This window comes from Bos indicus, chromosome 6 (assembly GCF_029378745.1).
Source record: "Bos indicus isolate NIAB-ARS_2022 breed Sahiwal x Tharparkar chromosome 6, NIAB-ARS_B.indTharparkar_mat_pri_1.0, whole genome shotgun sequence".
In the NCBI taxonomy this organism is placed as follows: Eukaryota; Metazoa; Chordata; class Mammalia; order Artiodactyla; family Bovidae; genus Bos; species Bos indicus.
The window spans coordinates 105260220-105283667 of record NC_091765.1 but is presented as its reverse complement, the minus strand read 5'-3'; the positions used below and the strand labels follow the sequence as shown (position 1 = coordinate 105283667).

Below are 23448 nucleotides of genomic sequence, written 5' to 3'. Positions count from 1 at the left end.
TCAGGAAACGAAGTAATCTGCCCACAAGTCACACACCAGTAGGTGGTAGAGCCCAGGGTCCATGTGCCTAACCAACCACCTTGGCATCAATCTCCCAGGAGACACTGCCTTTATCAAGGCAAGAGGAAGTCTATTATTTGGAGAGACCCAGATGCCTAACTTCTCCACGGCCTCCTTCTCTGATCCCTTAGCCTCTCCTAGACTCTCAAATGTTGCTCTTCCCCATTCCACAGCCCTCTTTTCTTCTCATTTGAAATTCCCCTTGGGTAACCTCACTCCTTCTTCAAGGAAGAAGTGATATCTATACTCCACCTGTACTCGGATATCTCCCATCTATGTCTCTGGCTCAGAGACTTTTCCCTGAGGTCCCCTTCTGTATTTACCATTGCCCGATAGACATGCGCCCCTTGGGCGGGTTTTCAGCAGGCACCTCAAAGAACCACAAAGCTGAACTCATGTTGAACTGAACTAAACTCATCTAGCAGTCACCCACAGCTGAAACCTTGAATTCATCTAAACCGACTGGTTTTCATCTCCTACACTTAACAAGTCCCAAACCCTGTCAATATATCTTAAACCTATCCTCTGTCCCTATAGTCCCTGACTCAGTTCAGGCCTCCACTGGGTCGGGCTCAGACTTGATTATTCCAACAGTCAATGGATCTTTCTCCTCCCTGCCAGTACTTCTCGCCTCCACTGAATCGACCAATGGCCAGCAGAACCATCTTTCTAAAATCCATACCTGATCCTGCCAGTTCCCTGCTGGAAACTTTTTAATAAGGTTCACCATGGCCTTGAGGATAATGCCCTTCTTTCTCCATTCTAGGGAAATCCTTTCTACCCTTCAAGGCTTAGCTCAAAACTGACCTCTCCTGTGAAGCTCTCTCCCCCTTCAAGCCCCTCCCACTGAGTCCCTCATTTCTATTAACACCCCTGTATCCACATACATTCTGATAACAACACTTATTATAACAGGTTTTAACTATTTGCCTATTCATCTGTCTTTTCCGTAGACTAAAAGTTTCTCCTGGTCAGGGATTGCCTCACTCGTGGTTATACACACAATACCTAGTTGCACGCCTGGCATACTCTATCCAGAGTGTTCAATAAAGACTGAGTGAAGAGTTCATGCCAGAAACATTTCCAGTTCAAAGCAGTATTAATAATCTGTCTAAGGCAGAGTGAAGAAGCACAATTTCAGAGCGATACACATCGATGGTTGGTCACTCACACCCACTGCCCTCCTCCTGGGAACAGCTCCCCACATTTCCTTGGAACATTCTTCCCCTGTTCACAACCATATGTGACACTGCTCTGGCTGCAGAGCTGGGTCCTAAGCAGGCCTCTGGGGATGGGTTTAAGGAGCAGCATCCGCCTCAGCCCTAGGATTCCAGCCGGTCTCCCAGGAAAAGTGTTTCTCTCTTCCTCTGGGTGGGGTAGTCTGGCAAGTAAGCTCTGCATGTGCAGCAGATCCACAGCTACCACGGAGCTGGAGCCTGGAGGGGCCTGAAGGGAGGTGCTAATACCACTAACAGAGAGAGTGAGAAAACAGTGCTCCTGGTGACACTTGTTTTGTCCCCGGGGCACAGCCACGCTGGAGGTTAAGTCATATTACCAGACTTTTCAGTGATATAACCCAATAAATTCCCTTCCATCATTTAAGCTAATTTGTCCTGGGTTCTCTGTAACTGGTAAGACTACTGATACAGCAAGTTAGCGTTCTGGGGAAGAAAATCAAGCTACACATTTGAAGAAATGCACTGAAAAAGGAAACAAAACAAGGAGAGGCTGAGAGTAGACACCAAGTTAAATCTCACAGGCAATGGGGAGAAAGGTTAACAGGATATTCCAAAGCGCAAATGAGAGGAGATCCAAGATGGCTTCCTTTCCAGACAGCATTAATCAGTTACTTGCAGGGGTATTCTATATGGTATATTTATGAAAAGAATAAAGTTTTATAAAGAGTTAGAAAAAGAAATAAAAATAACAAATGCTTCTTTCTGAAAATGCCTTTATGAGAAAAAGAAAAGGCTTTGGGATAATTTAATCTAGAGAAAGCAAGTCCTAGAGGCAATTTAACTTGTTGAAGGGTTATTTATATGGAGGTGACTAAACAGCTGTTCTCCGATTTCACAGGGGAAAGAATGAGAGGAAATTGATTTGCATTTCAGTATGAAGCAAAAGGCAGGCAAAAGGAAGAAGTGCTGGAGGGAGAACTGTTAATGGTGAAAAAAGCTAAATGAGAAACTGGATTTTTATGGCTTTTTGAAGATGGAAAATCACCCATGTTGATTCATTTAGCTCTGGGTCAAACTAGTAAACAAATATTTGAGAATGTTTTCGATTCATTTAGTCACATACCATGGACTGACTCCCCACCATGGGCCAGGCGCTGGGCTGGGCGCTGGGAAGGCAAGCCTGAGTAAGTTGGGTGACTATCCTGCCTGATAGCTGCAGCCCTAGCTACACCAAAGCCACTGAAGGAAATATTTAAAAGACATCCAGTCACTCGTACCCTTTCCTTTTCCATCTCCTGTGCTCAAAAGTAAATAACGTAGTTTGGAAGACAATACAACGGCACTTGGAAGGCTAAGCATCGATGCAATTATTAAATAACAATATGTGAGTGCCTCTCAGGTAGACAGGATACTGCCCGATTCATCTTCAAAAAGTAATGACAACAACAAACAATAATGCAAAGGCTGTCACAAGCCTCCCAGACTTGCTGGGTTAACAAGTAATACAAGCAGCAAATGCTCTGAATTCAGAAGAGATTCCTCTTCCACCCTTTTAAGATGGGTAGCATATGAGTTAAGTGAAGAGGAGTGAGCCGTCGAGGCAAGAGAAAGAGCAGGAGTTTCAGACAAGGAGACAAGAGAGCAGAAGAGCGTGTGAAGAGAGCCCCTTGATTAAAGCTGGTGGACGGTACAGGGAGGTGTGGGATGTTAAACTGGAGAAGTGGGTGGGGCTAGCTTTATGAAGCCCTTTGAACACCAGCCAAATAACCGGATCCACCTTGTGAAGGAGGAGCAGTGCTGAACACTTCCGAGTGTGGGAACATAATGAGCGTGGCACTTTCTGCACAGTGGCATGGCTCTGAGAGAGGGTGGAGGTGCGGGAGCCCTCAGACCTGCTGTTGCCTCAGCTCAGGCTCAAGAAGGTGAGGGTGGGAGCCCACGTGGTGCTAGTGGGATAGATGAGAAAGAGAGGAAAGGCAAGGCGCTAGTTAACGTCACAAACAGTGCTGACCTCCACACCGTGTTTGCAGGGGCGGGGAGCAGGACCCAGTCTGTCCTCTTGGGCCTGAGATTTCACCAGGCAGGGGAGGCCAGCAAAAGAGAAACTGAGATGACTGCAGAAATGGCAGTCAGCATGGCTGAGAGCCCGGGAGGCTCTGATTCCTACAATTTTAGTCACATGAGCCGAATAATAACACAAAGTCAAAATATAAACAGAAAAACCAATCCTCCCAAAATATCACCTCCTCTGTGTATCTGGGAGATGCTGATTTTTTTTTTACTGCCAGTTGAGTCATGGAAAAGTATAGAAGCAATGTGCGTGTACTGACTGAACTGTACCAAGTAATGAATACCAAAAAGACTTCAGAAAAGAGAGAGAGTTCTTTTTTAGGACTGAAATGTTTCCAGATTTCATCCTTTGACACAACTGAGATACAGTCACAGATCTCCTACTTACCCACAGATAAGTATTTAGAAGCCTTCAGAAAATTCACCACCTCTCCTGATATCTCTTTTTTTTTTCTTCCTTCCCTTAATTTAATTTTGATTTAACTTCCTCTTGTCACTGCTTGCTTACAAATCACGGCCTCTATGTCTGGAGTCAATTAGGGCTATAAAGGACCCCACCACGCCTTCATCTGGGGACCCATTTATATATATTTTCTTATTTCAAGAGGTACAGCTAAAAGCCTCTAACTCCCAAAGCTTCCAATCGACCATCACATTCTATTCTTGGGAAAAGTATGTTTCTCTCCACAGTTAAGAAGACGACTATCAAACTATACTTTGTAAGAATATTTCCTCTCCACCTGTATAAAGATGAATTGTGCTTTGGGAATTCATTTGCAAAAAATGGGTTGAGTGTGTATACTACATGCTTAATAGCAATAACATTAAAAAATCTTTCTATCATTTAAAATTAAATGTAATTTCCTTATTACTTTAATGGAATCCTTTGGAGTTGAAGTATTTAACTAGTCCCTCTCACATCAAGTATTCATTATATAATTCCCTCTTAATATTAGGTATATTAGGTATGTAAACTGTCCACTGACAGAGTAAAAACACACATTTCACTGAAACAAAAACAGGAGAAAGACAAGGCAGATTGATTCGGAATCTGATAATGGGTTACAGATTCCATTCCAGTTCAGATTTATAGTCAAATTGCCATGAGAGCCATTTACCACCTCTAGCCTTTCAGGTCATTTCTGGAAGAAAAGTATGAACAGCCACATCACTAAGAGAAAATCTGTTTGAGCCTAAAGTTTGTGACATTTCCCTATTGTAATGCTGAGCGAGAGAGAGAAAGAGAAATATATCACCTTTAAAAGCTACCTTAAATAAAATGGCAAAGATGAACCGTCCAACATTCTATACAAGGGGATGAATTCCCTTTGTCACAATCATTCAGGGTCACCCCTCAGTGGAGCTGCAGTGCAATCCTGTCTGTTGCTGGCTGGTACCAGACTATTTGCTAAACCCATTCTAACCCATGGGATGCTTGGCATACATGGGTAAAAAGTGCTGGGGCTGGTGGCAGACACCTATGAGTAGACACCTGGCCCTTGTGGACACAAAGCCCCGCTACCCAGTTCCCCAACCAACTCCTGCCACTTCCAGCCCTCCAGCCTCCTGCTGGAGCCTCGCACCGACTGCACCCAGTCAGAAGCCAGAGAACAAGGACACCGGCCACGCACTCCATACAGATGGGCCTCCTGAGGCATGCCGAGAGGAAAGGATAGACAGGGGCCGATGGGGTAATATAGGGCACACCCCACTGCCTACTTCTCACACTCTCTCCAGAGAAATGAGCTTTCCTCAGACTTTACCAATCTAGTGCTTCCCGCCTCCTGGAGCTTTCATCACGCGTTCCATTCTACATCTCCTCTCTGTTTCTACATGTGGAAAATCTGGGAGGCCCACCTGAATGTCATCTCTTCCATGACACCTTCCCTCCAACCTTACCCAAAAGTAACCTCTCTGCTCTCTGAAGTATCAAAGTTTTTCTTCTGAAGATTTCTATAATTACCTATGAGCATGTCTGATGAGTTTCTTTATCACTACCTGACACCAGTATTTTTTCATGTTTACTTGTTGACTCTAAGTTTTCCACTAGAATATAAGCTCCACAGAAGTAGGGATTTTTGTCTGTCTGGTCTTTGCTCGGGTGGCTCCGTGGTAAAGAATCCACCTGCAGTGCAGGAGATGCAAGAGACACAGGTTCCATCCCTGGGTCGGGAAGACCCCCTGGAGTAGGAAATGGCAACCCAGTCCAGTATTCTTGCCTGGAGTATCCCATGGACAGAGGAGCCTGGCAGGCTACAATCCATGGGGTTGCAGAGAGTCAGACATGACTAAGCACACACACATCCCCAGGATCAAAGACAGTGCACAGCCTTACAGCAGATGCTCGATAAATATTTGTTGATTGAATGAATGCCTTCTTCTAGATTGTTAGCTTATTAATGAGCAAAACAAAAGTCTCCTTCATCTTCAGAGTCCAAAGAGCAATCTAAGCACCTTCCTTGTTTATGGGCAGGTACTCAATAGATATAAGCTGATAATAAAGCAGTTGCCATTTAATGAGTATCTCTAATGTATCACATACAATGATGGCAGTTTTACATGAAATATCTCATTCAGTCCTCAAAACAACTCTAAAATAGGTAGTGTGGCAGAGCTGTGCCTTCAGGATGAAGGCCCTCATTGCCCCAGCCTCCAGAAAAACTGCTTGTCGATGCCTCACAGCTGAGTCTCTCTCAAGGCACTGTTCTCAGCAGAATGAAGCTGTCCCATCCAATTGGAAGGCCTCTCCCTGGGGAAGCCCTCTGCCTGGGGGAAGCCTTCATCCAATGACTGACCAGTGGTTCCAAAGGCCCGGGCCCTTGCCTCACCTCAACATTTCTGGAAAGTCATCTCAGCTTGAGTCCTCCATGGGACTCACTGTTGAATAAACAAATAAATAACAAAAGACTGTCCCAACAACAGAAAGGGGAATTATACTTTCTCAGATGTATATAATGTATAAATTGGGTCTCCTTCCTTCTCAACGATTTCACTAACTAAAACCACAACCCTTTTCCCCTTTGCCCCAAAACAGACCTCAACACTGCCTCTAAGAAATACACAGTTACTACTAACTGTTGACTAAAAAGAGAGTTTGCTTTGGAGGCAGCTGTATTCCCCAAAAGCTAGTCAGGCACTTTCAAACACCTGAGATTTATACAGCAAAACATGCTCCCAAAGACAGCAGATGATATGACAAAATGCTAGGAGAAAACCACCAGAGATCCGGCCTGTGCAATGCCAAGTGAAGCCCAGCTCCAAAGCCCCGGGACAGCACTCACATGCACACACAATCCTGTACTGAGAGGTGTGTGCATGGAGAGGTGGCAGGAGATGCCAGGAACAGGGCGCAAGCCCATCAAGGTGACACCACCCTGGGCAGGGACTTATGCTCCTGAACCTTGGTTTCTTTATGAGTAAAGGAACCTAACTTGCAAGGATAGCCAACCAAATGATAACACTCTTAGCAGAGTGCCAGCTAGAATAGGTGCTCAACAAGTGGTAGCTATTATTATAGGTTTATTATTTTTTAGAATGACAACCAGAAAGCTAAGACATCAATGAAACATTTGTGGATGATTTTCTTGTACAGGTTAAGAAAGTCTCAACTGAAAATCCAGCTGAGTTACAGGAAAATTACTCCCTTTACAAAAGATTTACCACAGACTTCCTTTAAACAGGGGCCCTCTCCATTGTGCATTTAATATATAATTAGATACTGCTTATTCATGACATTTTTCTGATCAAAAGATATTAATTCTTTTCCATTTCCTTTCACAGCAAATAAAAACTCATCGGCCTGGAGGTTTACTTGTTCTGTTTTGTTTCTCATTTCAGGAGTAATATGTGCTCATTAAAGAAATTCAGGAAGATAGAAACAGAAAAATAAACCACTCATCATCTCATTAGCCAGAAACAGCCATTGTTAACATTTTAGTGTATTCTCGTCTAATCAATATTTCCATGCCTGGAGTTTTTTGATTTGGTATATAAAGTTTTAATTGTATGTGGTTTTGGTAGTAACTTTTTAATATTAGCATTTCTTCTCATGCCATGACAAACTCTTCAGTATGCCATATTTACCTAATAATTTCTTATACTTGGGAATAATGCTATGGTGTCTCAGTGTAAAGGTCTTGTGAGAGCTGCCATCATCAAAATCAATGCCATTATCAAGTCCAGTGCTATGAATTTTTAAACTCAGAAAGACCTCCCACTTTTAGAAGATAGGTTAATTTTTGTTTTCTTCAGTTTGGCTTTTACAAGTAAATCTTTAGTCCATCTATAAATTTAATGTGTCCACAGTAAAAGATAAGGACCTAAAAAAACAAAAAGCCTTTTTTTGCAAAGCGCTAACCAATTATGCCCAAATCACTGAATGAATCTTTTTATCATAAATCTTAGTGATTTACAATACAAGATAAAAGTTACACACACACACACAAATAAATCATACATGATCCATACATGTATACACTCGGTTTTGGCTTTACAATGTTTTAATATTTGGTAAGGCTAGTACACCCACCCCAACATGTATGCTGCTGCTGCTGCTGCGTCACTTCAGTATACTCTTCGTCAAAAATTAATTAGCTATTTACACACATCTTCTTTTCTAGATGAATTTCAAAACAACTTTCTAGACAAATTTCAGAACGACTTTCTGTTGGAATTGAGGTTAAAGCCGCACTAAACCTGCAAATTAATTTAGGAATAACTGCTATCTTTACAGCACTTCCTCCCTTCCACATATACAATATGTGTTTCTATTTATTCAAGTTTTCTCTCTGTACAAAACTGTGAAGTTTTCTTCAAACGGGGCATTTACATTGCTTATTAAGGTTATTTCTAGACGTGCTTTTTGTTACTACCATAAGTGATTTCACTAGATTTTAAGTGGTCATTAGATTTGGATGGCCACTGATTCTTGTACATTTATTCTGTATAAAAGCTCAGGGGGCCTTCTATAGTCTGTAGGCCATAAAGCACCTCCCCAAGTTTGTTTCACACCACCGACCAAGAAGAAGCTACCTGGCCCCGTTATCCGTGTCCTTACTGTCGCTGAAACGCACCACACTCATGCTCACCACCTACCAGTTTTACTTGCCCTTCAAGGCTCTGGTCCCATGTCAAAGTTTTCCTGATTAGCCTGCTCCTCATTATCACCTACCTACCCCTACCCCTTTTCTATTCCCCCCACGCCCAGCACCGAAATAAGTTCTAATACATTTAGCATTTCTCCCCAAATTAGGGATACTTTTCTTTTTATCATATTGGGGCATCCAAATCTTTATATTTGAGAAAAGATTAAACAGAAAACAAGTGAAATGATATACATTTTGCCTTTCATCTTGAGAGTTTATAAATTCGAAACAAATTTGGTAAAAATGTACTGTTTAAAATAGTGATAAACTAAAAGCAGCCTAAATATCAAATAAATTATGGAATAGAATTATTTTTTTAGGTAAGATATTTTTATTCTGTAGTGTTATTTTTAATGGTTATGCAGCTAAATAAATTGGCAGCAAGAACAATATGTATTGACATAGAAAAAATTTCACAATATGTTATTAGGTAAAGGTGGCAAAAAAGTACAAAAAAGATCTTCATGACCCAGATAATCACGATGGTGTGATCACTCACCTAGAGCCAGACATCCTGGAATGTGAAGTCAAGTGGGCCTTAGAAAGCATCACTACAAACAAAGCTAGTGGAGGTGATGGAATTCCAGTTGAGCTATTTCAAATCCTGAAAGATGATGCTGTGAAAGTGCTACACTCAATATGCCAGCAAATTTGGAAACCTCAGCAGTGGCCACAGGACTGGAAAAGGTCAGTTTTCATTCCAATCCCAAAGAAAGGCAATGCCAAAGAATGCTCAAACTACCGTACAATTGCACTCATCTCACACACTAGTAAAGTAATGCTCAAAATTCTCCAAACCAGACTTCAGCAATATGTGAACCGTGAAACTCCAGATGTTCAAGCTGGTTTTGGAAAAGGCAGAGGAACCAGAGATCAAATTGCTGACATCCGCTGGATCATCGAAAAAGCAAGAGAGTTCCAGAAAAACATCTATTTCTGCTTTATTGACTATGCCAAAGCCTTTGACTGTGTGGATCACAATAAACTGTGGAAAATTCTGAAAGAGATGGGAATACCAGACCACCTAATCTGCCTCTTGAGAAAACTGTATGCAGGTCAGGAAGCAACAGTTAGAACTGGACATGGAACAACAGACTGATTCCAAATAGGAAAAGAAGTTCATCAAGGCTGTATATCGTCACCCTGCTTATTTAACTTCTATGCAGAGTACACCATGAGAAACGCTGGGCTGGAAGAAGCACAAGCTGGAATCAAGATTGCCGGGAGAAATATCAATAACCTCAGATATGCAGATGACACCACCCTTATGGCAGAAAGTGAAGAGGAACTAAAAAGCCTCTTGATGAAAGTGAAAGAGGAGAGTGGAAAAGTTGGCTTAAAGCTCAATATTCAGAAAACGAAGATCATGGCATCTGGTCCCATCACTTCATGGGAAATAGATGGGGAAACAGTGGAAACCATGTCAGACTTTTGTTTTGGGGGGCTCCAAAATCACTGCAGATGGTGACTGCAGCCATGAAATTAAAAGACACTTACTCCTTGGAAGGAAAGTTATGACCAACCTAGATAGCATATTCAAAAGCAGAGACATTACTTTGCCACAAAGGTCCGTCTAGTCAAGGTTATGGTTTTTCCATATGTCATGTATGGATGTGAGAGTTGGACTGTGAAGAAAGCTGAGCGCTGAAGAATTGATGCTTTTGAACTGTGGTGTTGGAGAAGACTCTTGAGAGTCCTTTGGACTGCAAGGAGATCCAAGCAGTCCATCCTAAAGGAAATCAGTCCTGGGTGTTCACTGGAAGGACTGATGCTAAAGCTGAAACTCGCCACCTCATGCGAAGAGTTGACTCATTGGAAAAGACTCTGATGCTGGGAGGGATTGGGGGCAGCAGGAGAAGGGGACGACAGAGGATGAGATGGCTGGATGGCATCACCGACTCAATCAGTTTGAGTGAACTCCCAGAGTTGGTGATGGACAGGGAGGCCTGGCGCACTGCGATTCATGGGGTCACAAAGAGTCGGACACGACTCAGCGACTGAACTGAACTGAACTGAAAGAAGGCAAGATAAGACAAAAAAAAAAAAAAGAGGAGGGGGGGCTAGAAAACAGTATTGTAGAAAAATTCTTTTTTTTTTTTTAATAAGAAAAATGTCTGAAAAAAAATATACTAAAATTAAAACAGTGGTTATTTCTGGCCATAAGTAGTATATGTGAACTTCACTTTCTTTTCTATCCTGTTCAATGAGCATTTACTATTTTTATAGTCAGATTTCAAAATCAGTCACCTTGAAAAACATACCCCACTGATAAAACCCATTACAAGAGTACATAATCACTACTAAATCAAATACGTTTGTGGAAACATACCAAACGAGAACTCTGAAAAACAAATTTTTTTTCTTTTAATCTAGGTGAAAAATTCTAAGTACACAGAAAGTCAGGGAGGAATATCACCAGGTGCTATAAAAAGCATTTAAAAATATATTCTGGGACTTTCAGAAAGAAGAGTACTGATCATGGAAAGATTCTTAACGATAATCTAGTGAAAGTTCCTCATTAAATAAACAAGTAAAGTGGGGGGGGAAAAAAAAGCAAACAAAAAACCAGAAATAGAGGTTAGGTGAGTTCTCCAAGATCAGATAATTAATTATTGGCAAAGTCCCAAAGTATTTATAACTCAAAACTTATGCTTTTTAATTCCTTTCTCAATTTCTCCCAGCCAAGATATGCAGCAACCTGTCATTTCTACTTAGGCTATAAAAAACAAACGTTGATTTTAACCAGGATTTTCTTATCATGTGTCCAAAAAAGTGAACAGGAATGTGTACAATATTATGAAATGAAAAGACTCTCTTCTCTTGGTTAAACATAGCTTACGAGCTCCGTAAGAAAGTTCTGACAAATAGGCGTATGTTAGACTGTGGCAAGTAGAGGGCAGATTCTAGTATTTATAGACTCTGAGAACCTGAAAGTCAGGAAGAAAAAAGTACTGCTGAGTTTAAAATTACAAGTGTGCGGCAAGCTTTTCATAGCCGAGTTATATGAGTTCATTCAACACATTATACTTTCACTTCTCTGGTTTATTCACTTTCTTTTAGAGGGTTCTGACGGGGCCTCTTCTTACATCAACTTTAAAGTTAATATGTTTAAAACACAGTAAGTTTTTCATAACACAAGCCATAATTAACCACTGTAAACGTCACTGATACTTTGCCACCAGAGGGAGCCCATAAAGATTTCCATGTAACAAGAAACCTCAAACATCAAGTTCGTATGAATTCTAGAATTATATTATTCATGAAACAATCAACATTGTAAAATCACTTAATAATATTATACTTCTGTCCCTCTAAACAGAGAAAAATTAATTGAGATCAGGTATGTAAAGCCCTCAACAGAGTTCCGGACCTATAGAAGTTCAAAAATAATTGACTTTCCAAAATTTGGATCCTTCTGAGTATTAGTTATAGCACTCAAAGTAAATGAACAATCTAGTATTCTGCTTGTACACAAGCTGGTGTGAGCTCTGTTGATACCTGCCCTGAAAATGGTTCTTTCCTTGGTATGTGGACAAATCTCTTTCTCAAGTCTGCAAGACAGAATCAGACCCTGGACAGAAGAACTCATTCCAAAGGTCACCCTGAGAGGACCTGTTTGGGCAGCCCTATCCTAGTAGGTCACACACTGAACTGTTTACCTGCCAACGACAAACTGAGAAGAGAGGGAACTCTTTGACCCTTTCCAGATTTTTCTTGGAATAAAGAAGAAAGTTAACTGACGACTATCCCTGAGAATCAAACTTCTACAATATGTATGTAGAATACATAAGTGATACAATCATTACCACAAAGATGAATTTCTTTCAAGAAGAAAGAGCACACTATTGAAAACAAGTCTATATAAGATCCTGGAGTCTAAATGTGAAAGTCGCTCAGTCATGTCCGACTCTTTGCGACTCCATGGACTATACAGTTCATGGAATTCTCCAGGCCAGAATACTGGAGTGGGTAGCCTTTCCCTTCTCCAGGGGATCTTCCCAACCCAGGGATGGAACCCAGGTCTCCCACATTGCAGGCGGATTCTTTACCAGCTGAGCCACCAGGGAAGCCCCTACTGGGCCCTGCTGAATAGCCCCATCTGCAGTCTGGTGCCGTGGACTTGCCATGTGTCTGCCGCCATAATGAGGCACAGCCCAGTGTTTGCTGGATTTGTGAGGTAATGGCTGGGCACACGTACTAGGTGTCTATTTTAAAGATTCAACCATCTCCACGTTCTAAGTATGACAAAACTAGAGGACCCCACTTGGTTCCAGCTATGCTCTCCAATCCAGCTTTTCCAAGAAGCAATGCCACTGGGGAGTCACCCACCACCTGTTGTCTCAATGGGCTTCCCTGGTGGCTCAGCAGTAAAGAATCCACCTGTAATGCGGGGGACCTGGGTCCCTAGGTCAGGAAGATCCCCTGGAGAAGGGAACAGCAGTCCACTCCAGTATTCTTGCCTGGAGAATTCCATGGACAGAGAAGCCCGGCGGGCTACAGTCCATGGGGTCACAAAGAGTCGGACATGAGTGAGCGACTAACACTTTCACTGTTGTCTCAATAAAACTTCCGTCCTCTGGGCTCCGCGGATCTATTCCCCACTGTTTAGAACTGAGAAAGTAAAGCCATGAGTAACTGGCATCCGACTCTAACCTTGAAGAAAACGTTGTTGTATCTATCACCATGAAACTTTCCAACTAGAAAGCTGGGAATTGTTCTACCTCTTCTTTCTAACCCCACCAACGGCTACATTTTTAAAAGAGCCACTTTCTAGATATCTCCTTCATCCAGTCATTACTCCATCCACTAGCTCATCAGCTCTCACCTGAATCACGGCAACAGCCTCCTAATGAGTTTTTCACTCCAAACCCATCTGCAATATTGCTGATCATCTTAAAATACAAATATGAACTCTCCTGCCTCTGCTCACACCGCTTAGAGCATAAAGTCCAAATTCCTCAGCATTGCTGACGATGCTGTTGCCCAAGGTCTAGCCAACGTTCTATCTGTCACTATAGCACAAAAGCATCCATAGCCTAAAATGAATATGATTGCATTCCACTGAAACCTCATTTATAAAAACTGGCTGCGGCTGGATGTGGCCTGTGGCCCTAAGCTGGTCGACCTCTGCTCTAACCTCATCCAGCACAGCCTCTTCTCCTGCCTCCCCGCCCCTCTTCCAGGCCCCCCAGGAACGGGCTCCAGTCGCACCAGCATTGCCCTTGCTCCCCCTAGTCACCCTGCTCTTGAACACCAGCGCCCTCACTCACAGCCCCTCCTCTGCCAGGAAGGTGATTTAATCCCCTTCCTTTGTCTGGTAGAATGGTTCTTGTCCTTCAAAGTCTGGTTTGTTTTTCCACTGATTCTCCCTCAAGGAGCTTTAGTTACCCTTCATCTGTATTTCCTCAGAGAAGGCAATGGCACCTCACTCCAGTACTCTTGCCTGGAAAATCCCATGGATGGAGGAACCTGGTAGGCTGCAGTCCTTGAGGTCACTAAGAGTAGGGCATGACTGAGCGACTTCACTTTCCCTTTTCACTTTCATGCATTGGAGAAGGAAATGGCAACCCACTCCAGTGTTCTTGCCTGGAGAATCCCAGGGACAGGGGAGCCTAGTGGGCTGCCGTCTATGGGGTCACACAGAGTCAGATGTGACTGAAGCGACTTAGCAGCAGCAGCAGCATCTGTATTTCCTAAAAGCCAGGACATAGATGTCATAACTTTTTAATGTCCTCACAATGACTGACACGTATCAGGAGTCCAATGATTACAGGAGATGGAATAAACCAATTAGTATTGAATAAATGTAATTTCAAAAGCTACAGTCTTCATAAGCGCTGGAAAAATTCATAAGTGCAGTCCCCACAAAGGATTCACTATTTATATCATAGAAAGTCTCTGGCACTGAGTCCCGCTTAGTTTACACTTGGTTATTAAGATCCATAAAAACACCGCATCATGAAGTTAAAAGAGGCCCTGAAGAACACTAACACAGTGAGACTGTGTCTCTCTGAGCCCTACAGGTGATTCCAAAGAGGATCCTCAAGGAGAAGGGGGGGACGGTGGAGAGGCAGCTGACTAATTAACTTCTCTTTTCCCAGCCCTCTCATCCCAGCCTTAGACAAAACAGCTCTTTAAATCAGTTGCAAAAGGAATTCTGCATTAATTTTTAAAAAGTCTATGTGATTTAACAGACTACATTGTGTTTGGAGCCTGCCTCCTAAATCTACACTGTTTCCTGATCTATTCCTGTCCTGTGAGGCCCTATCTCAAGCTTCTCACTGACTGTAGCACCTGTTGCCTGATACTGCTTCTTTGAACCATGCTCTCCTCAACTGACACTCTATTTACGTAGAACCATATTCAATCCTTGAATAAAGTCTATTTCCAGCTACTCTGGATAATAATAAGAATACTCTGGATAATAATCCTATTCCCAGATTCACTTATGGCTCCAAAGACTGGCACACAAGGTCAACACTACATCTCAGAAGAAAACTGAGAAGGCCCTGGGGTATCAATGTTTGGTGTTACAGTTCCACTTCCACTTGAGTTGTTGTGGTATTTATGTGTCCGCTTCTCCATTTGACTATAAACTCCCTGAGGTAGGAACTAAATCTTAATAATAAAAGCTACTATTTATTCAATGTTTACTCCAGACACTGGATTAAGTTTATGTGTGTGCACGTCAGTCACTCAGTAATATCCGACTCTTTGAAACCCCATGGACTGTGGCCCACCAGGCTTCTCTGTCCACAGTATTTCCCAGGTAAGAATACTGAAGTGGGTTGCCGTTTCCTCCTTCAGGGGATCTTCCCAACCCAGAGAGGGAACCGGAGTCTCCTGCATTGCAGGCAGATTCTTTACCATCTGAGCCACAAGGGAAGCCCTAAGTGTGTATATACATGCTATATAATATTAAGGAATCATGTTAGGCTCACACATTTTCTGGAATTGGAAGGAGCCTTAGACAGAGATCAACCAGCTCCAAAATTCAAAGCAAAGTGACACAGTAAATAACATTCATTCATTAATTCAAGAAACATTTACTGAGAACCTATCTTGCACTGCTCTAAAACTTAAGGAGTCTTTGTTTTCATGAAGTATATGTTCCAGTGGATAAACAGGTCGATGGATACACGGTATGTTAAATAATAGGAATAAAGCAGAGTAAAGGAGAGAAAAAGGATGCTATTTCACACAGGGCAGTGGAGGGAGGGATCACTGAGGCAACACATGAGCAGAGGCCTAACGACCAATCACGTGGCATCTGGGAGAGAAGCGCTCCAGGTCGAGGGCACGCACAAAGGTCCTGAGGTGGGGATGTGCCTGGAGGCTGTGAGGAAAGCAAGGCGGTCAGGGCAGCTGGTGCAGGGTAAAAGGAGAGGCGCTCGGGACGGTAGCGGGGAGCAGACCATTTGCCTTTGGGCTGCTGTAAGAAGTCTGATTTGAAGTCAGGAACTCAAGATAATGCACTCCTACAAAAATAAAAAATAAGTGACACTTGGCTTTCACAAAAGCAATGTATAATGAACAAAGAAAAACTCACGGGCATGCTTAATCTGAAAACAGAATTCCCAAAAAATACTCAGAGCCGATGTTTATCTTAAGTTATCTCTGCTTTATAAGAAATTGCTACAGTCATGGGCTAAGCTGTCAGTTTTACCAAGGTGGACATTGAGGCGCAGAAAGACTAGGCTGTCTGCCCCTCGTGGCTGAATGTGGGCCAGGACACAGGTCTCCTGACGTCCTGTAGGCTGGCTCCTGCTGTTCGTGCACACTTGGTTTGGCTGCTTAGAGGTGTCTTGTTTTACTGCATGTTGCTTCCCCTGGCCTCTGTAATTTTTATAAATTAATAAGAGAATTAAAGAGCTGCCCCCTAGGAGGCACCTCAGGACACATTCCCGCATGAAGCCTGTCATTACAAACTCCCACAATTCTAGTGTTTTTCTTCCCCACGGAGCTGAAGACCAGACACGTAACGTGAAAGCAGGTCAGGCACTGTGCTAGGGACCAGAAAGAACATCTGCGTTGGTTTTGCCTGCCCAGTATCCCTTATTCCCTGATTTTTAGACACAGTACTCCCTTTTCCAAGGTTCTGGTGGGGCAGCCATCACAGCATTCAACCCATCTATTGGCCAAGCCATAAGGAGGGCTTCCCTGATGGCTCGGACGCTAAAGAATCTGCCTGCAATGCAGGAGACCTGGGTTCATTCCCTGGGTCGGCAAGATCCCCTGGAGAAGGGAATGGCAACCCACTCCAGTATTCTTGCTTGAAGAATCCCGTGGACAGAGGAGCCTGGTAGCCTACAGTCCATGGGGGTCACAAAGAGTCAGACACGACTGAATGACTTCCTAACGAGGGCTCAGGACCCAAGCAGAACCAACTAGAGCCCCTTTCTGGAGTTTTATGGATAAGAGCTAAAGAAAGAAGCTCCTTCCTATGTTTCCCAGGTAGATAAGCCAAAACTTTTCTATTTTCCTCGGGTTGGTTTACACAGTGCTGGGTACTCAGTTGCTCAGTCATGTCTGACTCTTAGCGCAACCCCATGGACTGTAGCCCACCAGGCTCCTCTGTCCCTGGGATTTTCCAGGCAAGAATGCTGGAGTGGGTTGCCATTTCCTCCTCCAGGTAGTTTACACGAGGTCACCCTTACGTGCAACCAGAACAAGTCACACTCATGCAAGCACTTGCACACCTTTTCTCATTTCATCTGCATAACCACCTTATCAAGTTGCTATGATTCGCTCTATTTTAGAAGTGAGGAAATTGAGGTCAAATAACTTTCCCAAGGCCTTGCGGTAAATAAGAGGCATTCAAATTCAGGACTTTCTGATCCAAATCTTATTCAGTATCCAGTTATGAATTCAGTATTAATTCAGGAAGAAGAAACTCAGCTAAGGAATTTTTGGTTTAAAATTAGAGTGGAAATGCATGTATGGGATGGGAAATAAACAACATTCAACTGGGGTTAAAGGACCTGGCTTCTTCCTCTGGCCCTGCCCTTTGACCTCATTAATTATTACTCTGGGCAAGGCATTTTACTTACCTGAGTATTAGTTTGCCCATCTACAAAATGAGAAGCCTGAACAACACAAACTTCAGGTCCTTTTAAGTACTAAAGAGAAAAAAAGCCCATGGTTCTGCTTTAGGCATACAGATTCTATTTTTACTATTAATATATATTAGATAGGATGTCAGTAAATTTCAACTTGAATGTCAGATCCAACAACTGGTAACAGCTGCCTGGGGCAGTGTTGCACGGGATTCTGAGCAAAAGGGATCTGCTGGGAAATTAACACGAGCTTCCACGGTCCCAGGGATGGGGAGAGAGAGTAAGAGCTGTCCACTTGCCACACATTTGCTATGGTGGAGAGACAGGAAAGCTGCTGTCTCCTCTAGTGATGCTATCAGCACCTGCACAGGATTTTCAGACTCCTTTATGAACTGACTTGGTTTCCCTTTGCAAGAAAGAATGAAAGTACATGACAGGTAAGTGGTGTAAGGAATAAAGTTTCATGACACTGATGAAAATACGTCTAAACAGTCTACCTGGCAACAGGGTAGGGGGTGAAGAGGAACAATAATAATCATTATAGCTCTTTACAATATGTACAAGGTCTCATAAGATCCTAATAATTAGCTTACCGGTTAAGTAAGGTATTATCATGCCCACTTTATACAAAGGGGATGTGAGACACAGATACAGGACTTGCCTGGGTCACCCACTTCTAAATAGCAGACTGGAATCCAGTTCTTCTAAATTCAAGACCCAGTTTCTACTCCCAATATCCCCATTAATCCCACAGTCCAAATGAGTCAAGCTCCCATTGCCAAGAGCCATAATTATCACTGTTTGGAGCTGTTCAGCTATGAAAAATTCCTCCTCTGAGAATCTGAAATGCCATTACTAATCTGTCATTCAACCAGTAGACACACATTGAGTATAAACAAGTTGAGCATAACGTTATCTAGCTTCACACCTTTGTGCACACGCTTCTCTTAGCCTCAGAGGCCCTTCTCCACCCTGTCTGCACTGGAACCAACTACTTGTCCTACAAGATTTTTTCAGGCATCATCTCCTCTGTAAAGCCTCTCTTGGCCCTGAGGTTTAACTGAACACACTCTGCTTTGTGTCCCACATGACATCTACAAGGCTTTGTGGCATTTCTTTTGGTAATATGTCTGCCCACCATTCCTTTTAAATCACATTATTCTAACACAATGGTGGTCAGAAAGTAGGCACTTAATAGATGCTTTCTGATGGACTGAATATATACATCTGGACCAACTTTCCTTCCAAGGCTTGAATATCCTTTGCCAACTGCCACTCCCTAATTCATGCATACATATATTCATTGAAAACTGTGTCTACAAAGTACCAGACACTGCATGCACTGTGTATCAAACAGAAGTGGATTTACCAAGAAGTTTAAGCCTCAGGGCCCCTCCCTTGCACCTCCTAAAGTTCTGAACCTTTTATTGTAATTTTGGATTTTTATTTCTTAAAGAGGACAGACAGAACTGTATAAGCTTCAAGCTCCACAAAAACGAGATCCATCCTTGGTGGCATGGAGACAAAAGTGAACCTGGCAACTTTCTCTCTCCCCTTACAGAGTTTCCAGTGTAGCGGGGAAGACAGACCACCATTTGTTCATTCATTCCTTCAACAAACACTTACTAAGCAATGTTACGAGTCAGGCTTTGGGGATTCTGCGGTGAAGTCAACACTGTTCCTGCCCTTAAGGAGCAGGTCACGGCTCTTCTGAACCTAAGTCGGCTGTGTTCAGGAAACAGAAAGGAGTTTAGATGACTGGAATAGAGCATGCTTGTGAAAGAACACCCTAAACTAGCCCGTTCCTAGCCTGAGTCCTGAGTCCATGAGAAGCAAGGAGAAGTGAGAGATCAATTGAAAGCCACCTGCGATCTCAAGGCGGGGCAGGGAAGGGGAAGGCGATGAGACGGGTAAACCAAAGAAGTAATACACCGCGGTCAGTGCTGCGACAGGAAAAGCAGAAAACTATGGGGGAAGCCTCGCCGGCGTTTAGGTCTGCAGAGTGACAGCTAAATCACTACCTCAGGAAGAAGCCCATGAACTTGACAGAATTCCGAGTTCCCAACATGCGTCCCCATTCTTCGACCCATAATGAAGTGAAGTTCACTCTGCGAGCCCATGGACTGTAGCCTACCAGGCTCGCTCCTCCGTCCGTGGAATTTTCCAGGCAACAGTACTGGAGTGGGTTGCCATTTTCCTTTCTCCAGGGGATCTTCCCAACTCTGGGATCGAACCTGGGTCCTCCCTCATTGCGGGCAGACGCTTTACCGTCTGAGCACCAGGGAAAACCCAAGACTGTTCGTTTCCCGACAGCCGTCAGCTCTCCGGAACTAACTCTCCCGCCCCCCTCTTCATACCACCTTCCCCAGGCTCTTTGACACACTGCTCTACCAGACACAGTCGGGTTTGGGATCCGCGCCCTCAACTCTCCAGCCCGCCGTTTCCATAGCAACCAGCTCACCACTTCGCGCGCTCGGCTGGAGAAGTCGTCTTTGGGCCTGGGGCTCCGGCGAAACAGCTCGTCGCGGCTGCCCTCCACCCCGCCGCCCACTGCCACTCCCAGTGCTTTGTTGCGCGTCTTCACGGTCTTGACGCTGGCCCTGAACAGCAGTGTGATGTCCACCGCCATGGCGACCCGCGCCCACCGTTGCCCCACCAAGCCGGCCCACGTCAGCAGCCCGCGACCGCGGCGCGACGACCCGGCGGCTGGAGGACCGTTCCGTTGTCCGCACCCTTCCGCCCGACAACAGCGACGCGAGAAAAACAGTTCCGAGCAGAGCGGGGCTGCCGCGGAGAGAGGAGAAAGGTTCCGGCCTTCGGCCGCGGGCGTGGACCGATTTCCTCACCGACGCTCACACCAGCGCCAGTTTCCCCTCCCGGCAAACCTCGGCGGGCTTGGCTGCGCGAGGAAAGGTCCCGGAGTCCCGAGCTCCCCGAGCTCGCTTGCGGCGTTCAGGCCCCGGGAGCTAGGGGATCGAGAAGCTGGATCCCTTCTCGTGGCTCCGGGCATTGCCTGAGCCCGGCCGCGCGGGTTGCCGGGGTAGGAGGCGACTCAGCCTGACCTAGACCTCATCGACCCACCTTGTGCGGGACCGAAGCACATGGATGGTGACCACCTGGGTGCAGTAAGTGGTAGGGCAGATCAGGTGTGCAGGGCACAGAGCTAGAGGCCTTTCTTTTCCAGTCTTCACCCACCTGATCTGTAAAGAGAAGCCAGCACCTTCCTTAGTGTTAGTGTGAAAGTTAAGCGAGATAACACGTGCACGGTTTTGACATTGCTTGAAATAAAAAGGCGGTTACTCCTTGGAAGAAAAGTTATGATCAACCTAGACAGCATATTAAAAAGCAGAGACATTACTTTGCCAACAAATGTCCGTCTAGTCAAGGCTATGGTTTTTCCAGTGGTCATGTATGGCTGTGAGAGCTGGACAATAAAGAAAGCTGAGCGCTGATGAATTGATGCTTTTGAACTGTGGTGTTGGAGAAGATTCTTGAGAGTCCCTTGGACAGCAAGGAGATCCAACCAGTCCATCCTAAAGGAAATCAGTTCTGAATGTTCATTGGAAGGACCGATGCTGAAGCTGAAACTCCAATACTTTGGCCACCTGATGCAAAGAGTTGACTCATTTGAAAAGACCCTGATGCTTGGAAGGATTGAAGGCGAGAGGAGAAGGGGAGGACAGAGGATGAGACGGTTGGATGGCATCACCAACTCAATGGACATGAGTTTGAGTAAACTCCAGGAGTTGGTGATAGACAGGGAGGCCTGGCGTACTGCAGTCCATGGGATCGCAAACAGTCAGACACGACTGAGCGACTGAACTGAACTGAACTGACTCCTCAAGACCAATGACAGCTAGTTACCTTTATTAATAATAACATTATTTCTATCATTCTTGTTATTAATTACAGTGGGGAAAGCTCTATAGAGAAGCCATCACTCTATAGAGAAGGCATCACTCCACAGAGAAAGCAGATTTGAAGAATGAGTAGGAATTTATGAGTTGGAGACAAAGATGGAAGAGTTTGGCTGGTTTCTGTTCATCCTCATGTATGCTTTTTAAATATACCATCTTAAGTCTTAGTTACTTAAGTTGACTGCACGTTAGCCAATGAGTTCTTTCTACAGTTTGGTTCAAGGTTCAGATTTAATTCAAGGACTCTTTGGTTTCATCGTTTGTTTTCTTTTTGAGAGGATGTGCAACTAGAATATGTATTAAAATGTGGTTGCCATAGTGGTAGGCAAAATAAAAATTATTTTCATCAGTTCAGTCGCTCAGTCGTGTCCGACTCTTCGCGACCCCATGAATCGCAGCACGCCAGGCCTCCCTGTCCATCACCAGCTCCCGGAGTTCACTCACACTCACGTCCATCGAGTCAGTGATGCCATCCAACCATCTCATCCTCTGTCGTCCCCTTCTCCTCCTGCCCCCAATCCCTCCCAGCATCAGAGTCTTTTCCAATGAGTCAACTCTTTGCATGAAGTGGCCAAAGTATTGGAGTTTCAGTTTTAGCATCAGTCCTTCCAAAGAACACCCAGAACTGATCTCCTTTAGAATGGACTGGTTGGATGTCCTTGCAGTCCAAGGGACTCTCAAGAGTCTTCTCCAACACACAGTTCAAAAACATCAATTCTTCGGCGCTCAGCTTTCTTCACAGTCCAACTCTCACATCCATACATTTGTCTTTTAGTTCTTTGTCTTGCATGAACTGTGCACAATTGGGTTTCCTGGAGGCTGGGTGGCTTGTGATGTTGCAAAACACTGTGCAAAACAGCTGTCTTCTATTAAGCCAAACTTTAAAAGAGATTTGCAAAAATATAAAACAATTCTCACTAAGTTGTTTTGGTAATATATTTGTTTCACCAAAAAAAAAAACCAAAAAAAACCAAATGCCGCTTGTATTAAGATGTATGCATCCTTTGTTTTTAACTGAATGAATATTTGAAAGTTTTGTTTTCATTTCTAATATGGTAGGTATCTATAGCTAAAACCCACATCGACACAAATAGTTTTAGAGCCCTTAGGAATTTTTTAAGAGTGTGAAACATTGCTGAGACCAAAAATTTAAGGCCCTCTGTGTTAAATAAGTTTATCGCAAATAGATGTCAAGAAAGTACATAAGTACCTAAAAGGAAGAGGGAAAATAGTATTTGAAACCCAAACTGTAGCCACTTCAGCCCTCCTGTATGATGAAAATAAATTTTCATATGGCTTTCTTCTACCAACAGAGTAAGGGAGAGAAATTGAGAAAGAAATTACAAAATCTCTACCAATGATTCCGTCTCACAGAAATCGCCCCTTGTTGTATTGAGACACTGAGTCTCTGGCTTCTGTGAAGGTAAGCCTGGGGCAGAGTAGAAGGAAAGAAGAGTTAAAGCACGCTGCGTAATAAAATGAACGGGATTGAATTAAGAGTGGGAGGGAGGAACCAGAACCCAGGGAAGGGGCCAGGAGAGGGGAGAGTAGCCCATTGTGTAGGGTTTTCGAGTGGGAGGGGCCAAACTACAGCAAACCTTCAGTGAGTAGTGTGTTGGGGTTGGGTTTTTTGGTTAAAAGTTCTGGAGAAAAGTCTAAGTTTTTTTGTCTGCATTGCAAAGAGCAAAGGGGATTATGGAGATGAGACCCAAATGAGCTCAAGACATCAGGCTCTAAAGCCACAAGTGACCACAAGCACATCAAATTCCTAGAAAAGTTACAAAGATCTTTTGTATCCCACAGACCATAGGATGAAAGACGTTGCATTTTTATTATTTTACTCCTCTAACCTCAAAGAGCATGGTCACTTCAGTTGACCACGGACTTAATAACTATTCGAAACCTCGTAAAGCCGAGAGATGTGAATAAAAAGGAAGAACAGAAGCATAGTGGAAGTGTATTACAAACTGCTGAGTGTGAAATGGTACCTAAATTATGTTTCATTTGTAACAATGCTTCATTC

The 23448-nt window shown here is 43.7% G+C and overlaps 1 protein-coding gene across 1 annotated transcript in view; it reads right to left on the bottom strand.

The window, feature by feature from the left end:
• Positions 1-20137, bottom strand: part of STX18 (syntaxin 18) — a 118372-nt gene extending 98235 nt beyond the window's left edge. The window contains exon 1 of the mRNA XM_070791791.1: positions 19970-20137. Within this exon, the coding sequence (XP_070647892.1) occupies positions 19970-20137 (168 nt within the window). The remainder of the gene's footprint in view (positions 1-19969) is intronic.
• Between the last annotated feature and the right edge of the window lie 3311 nt (positions 20138-23448).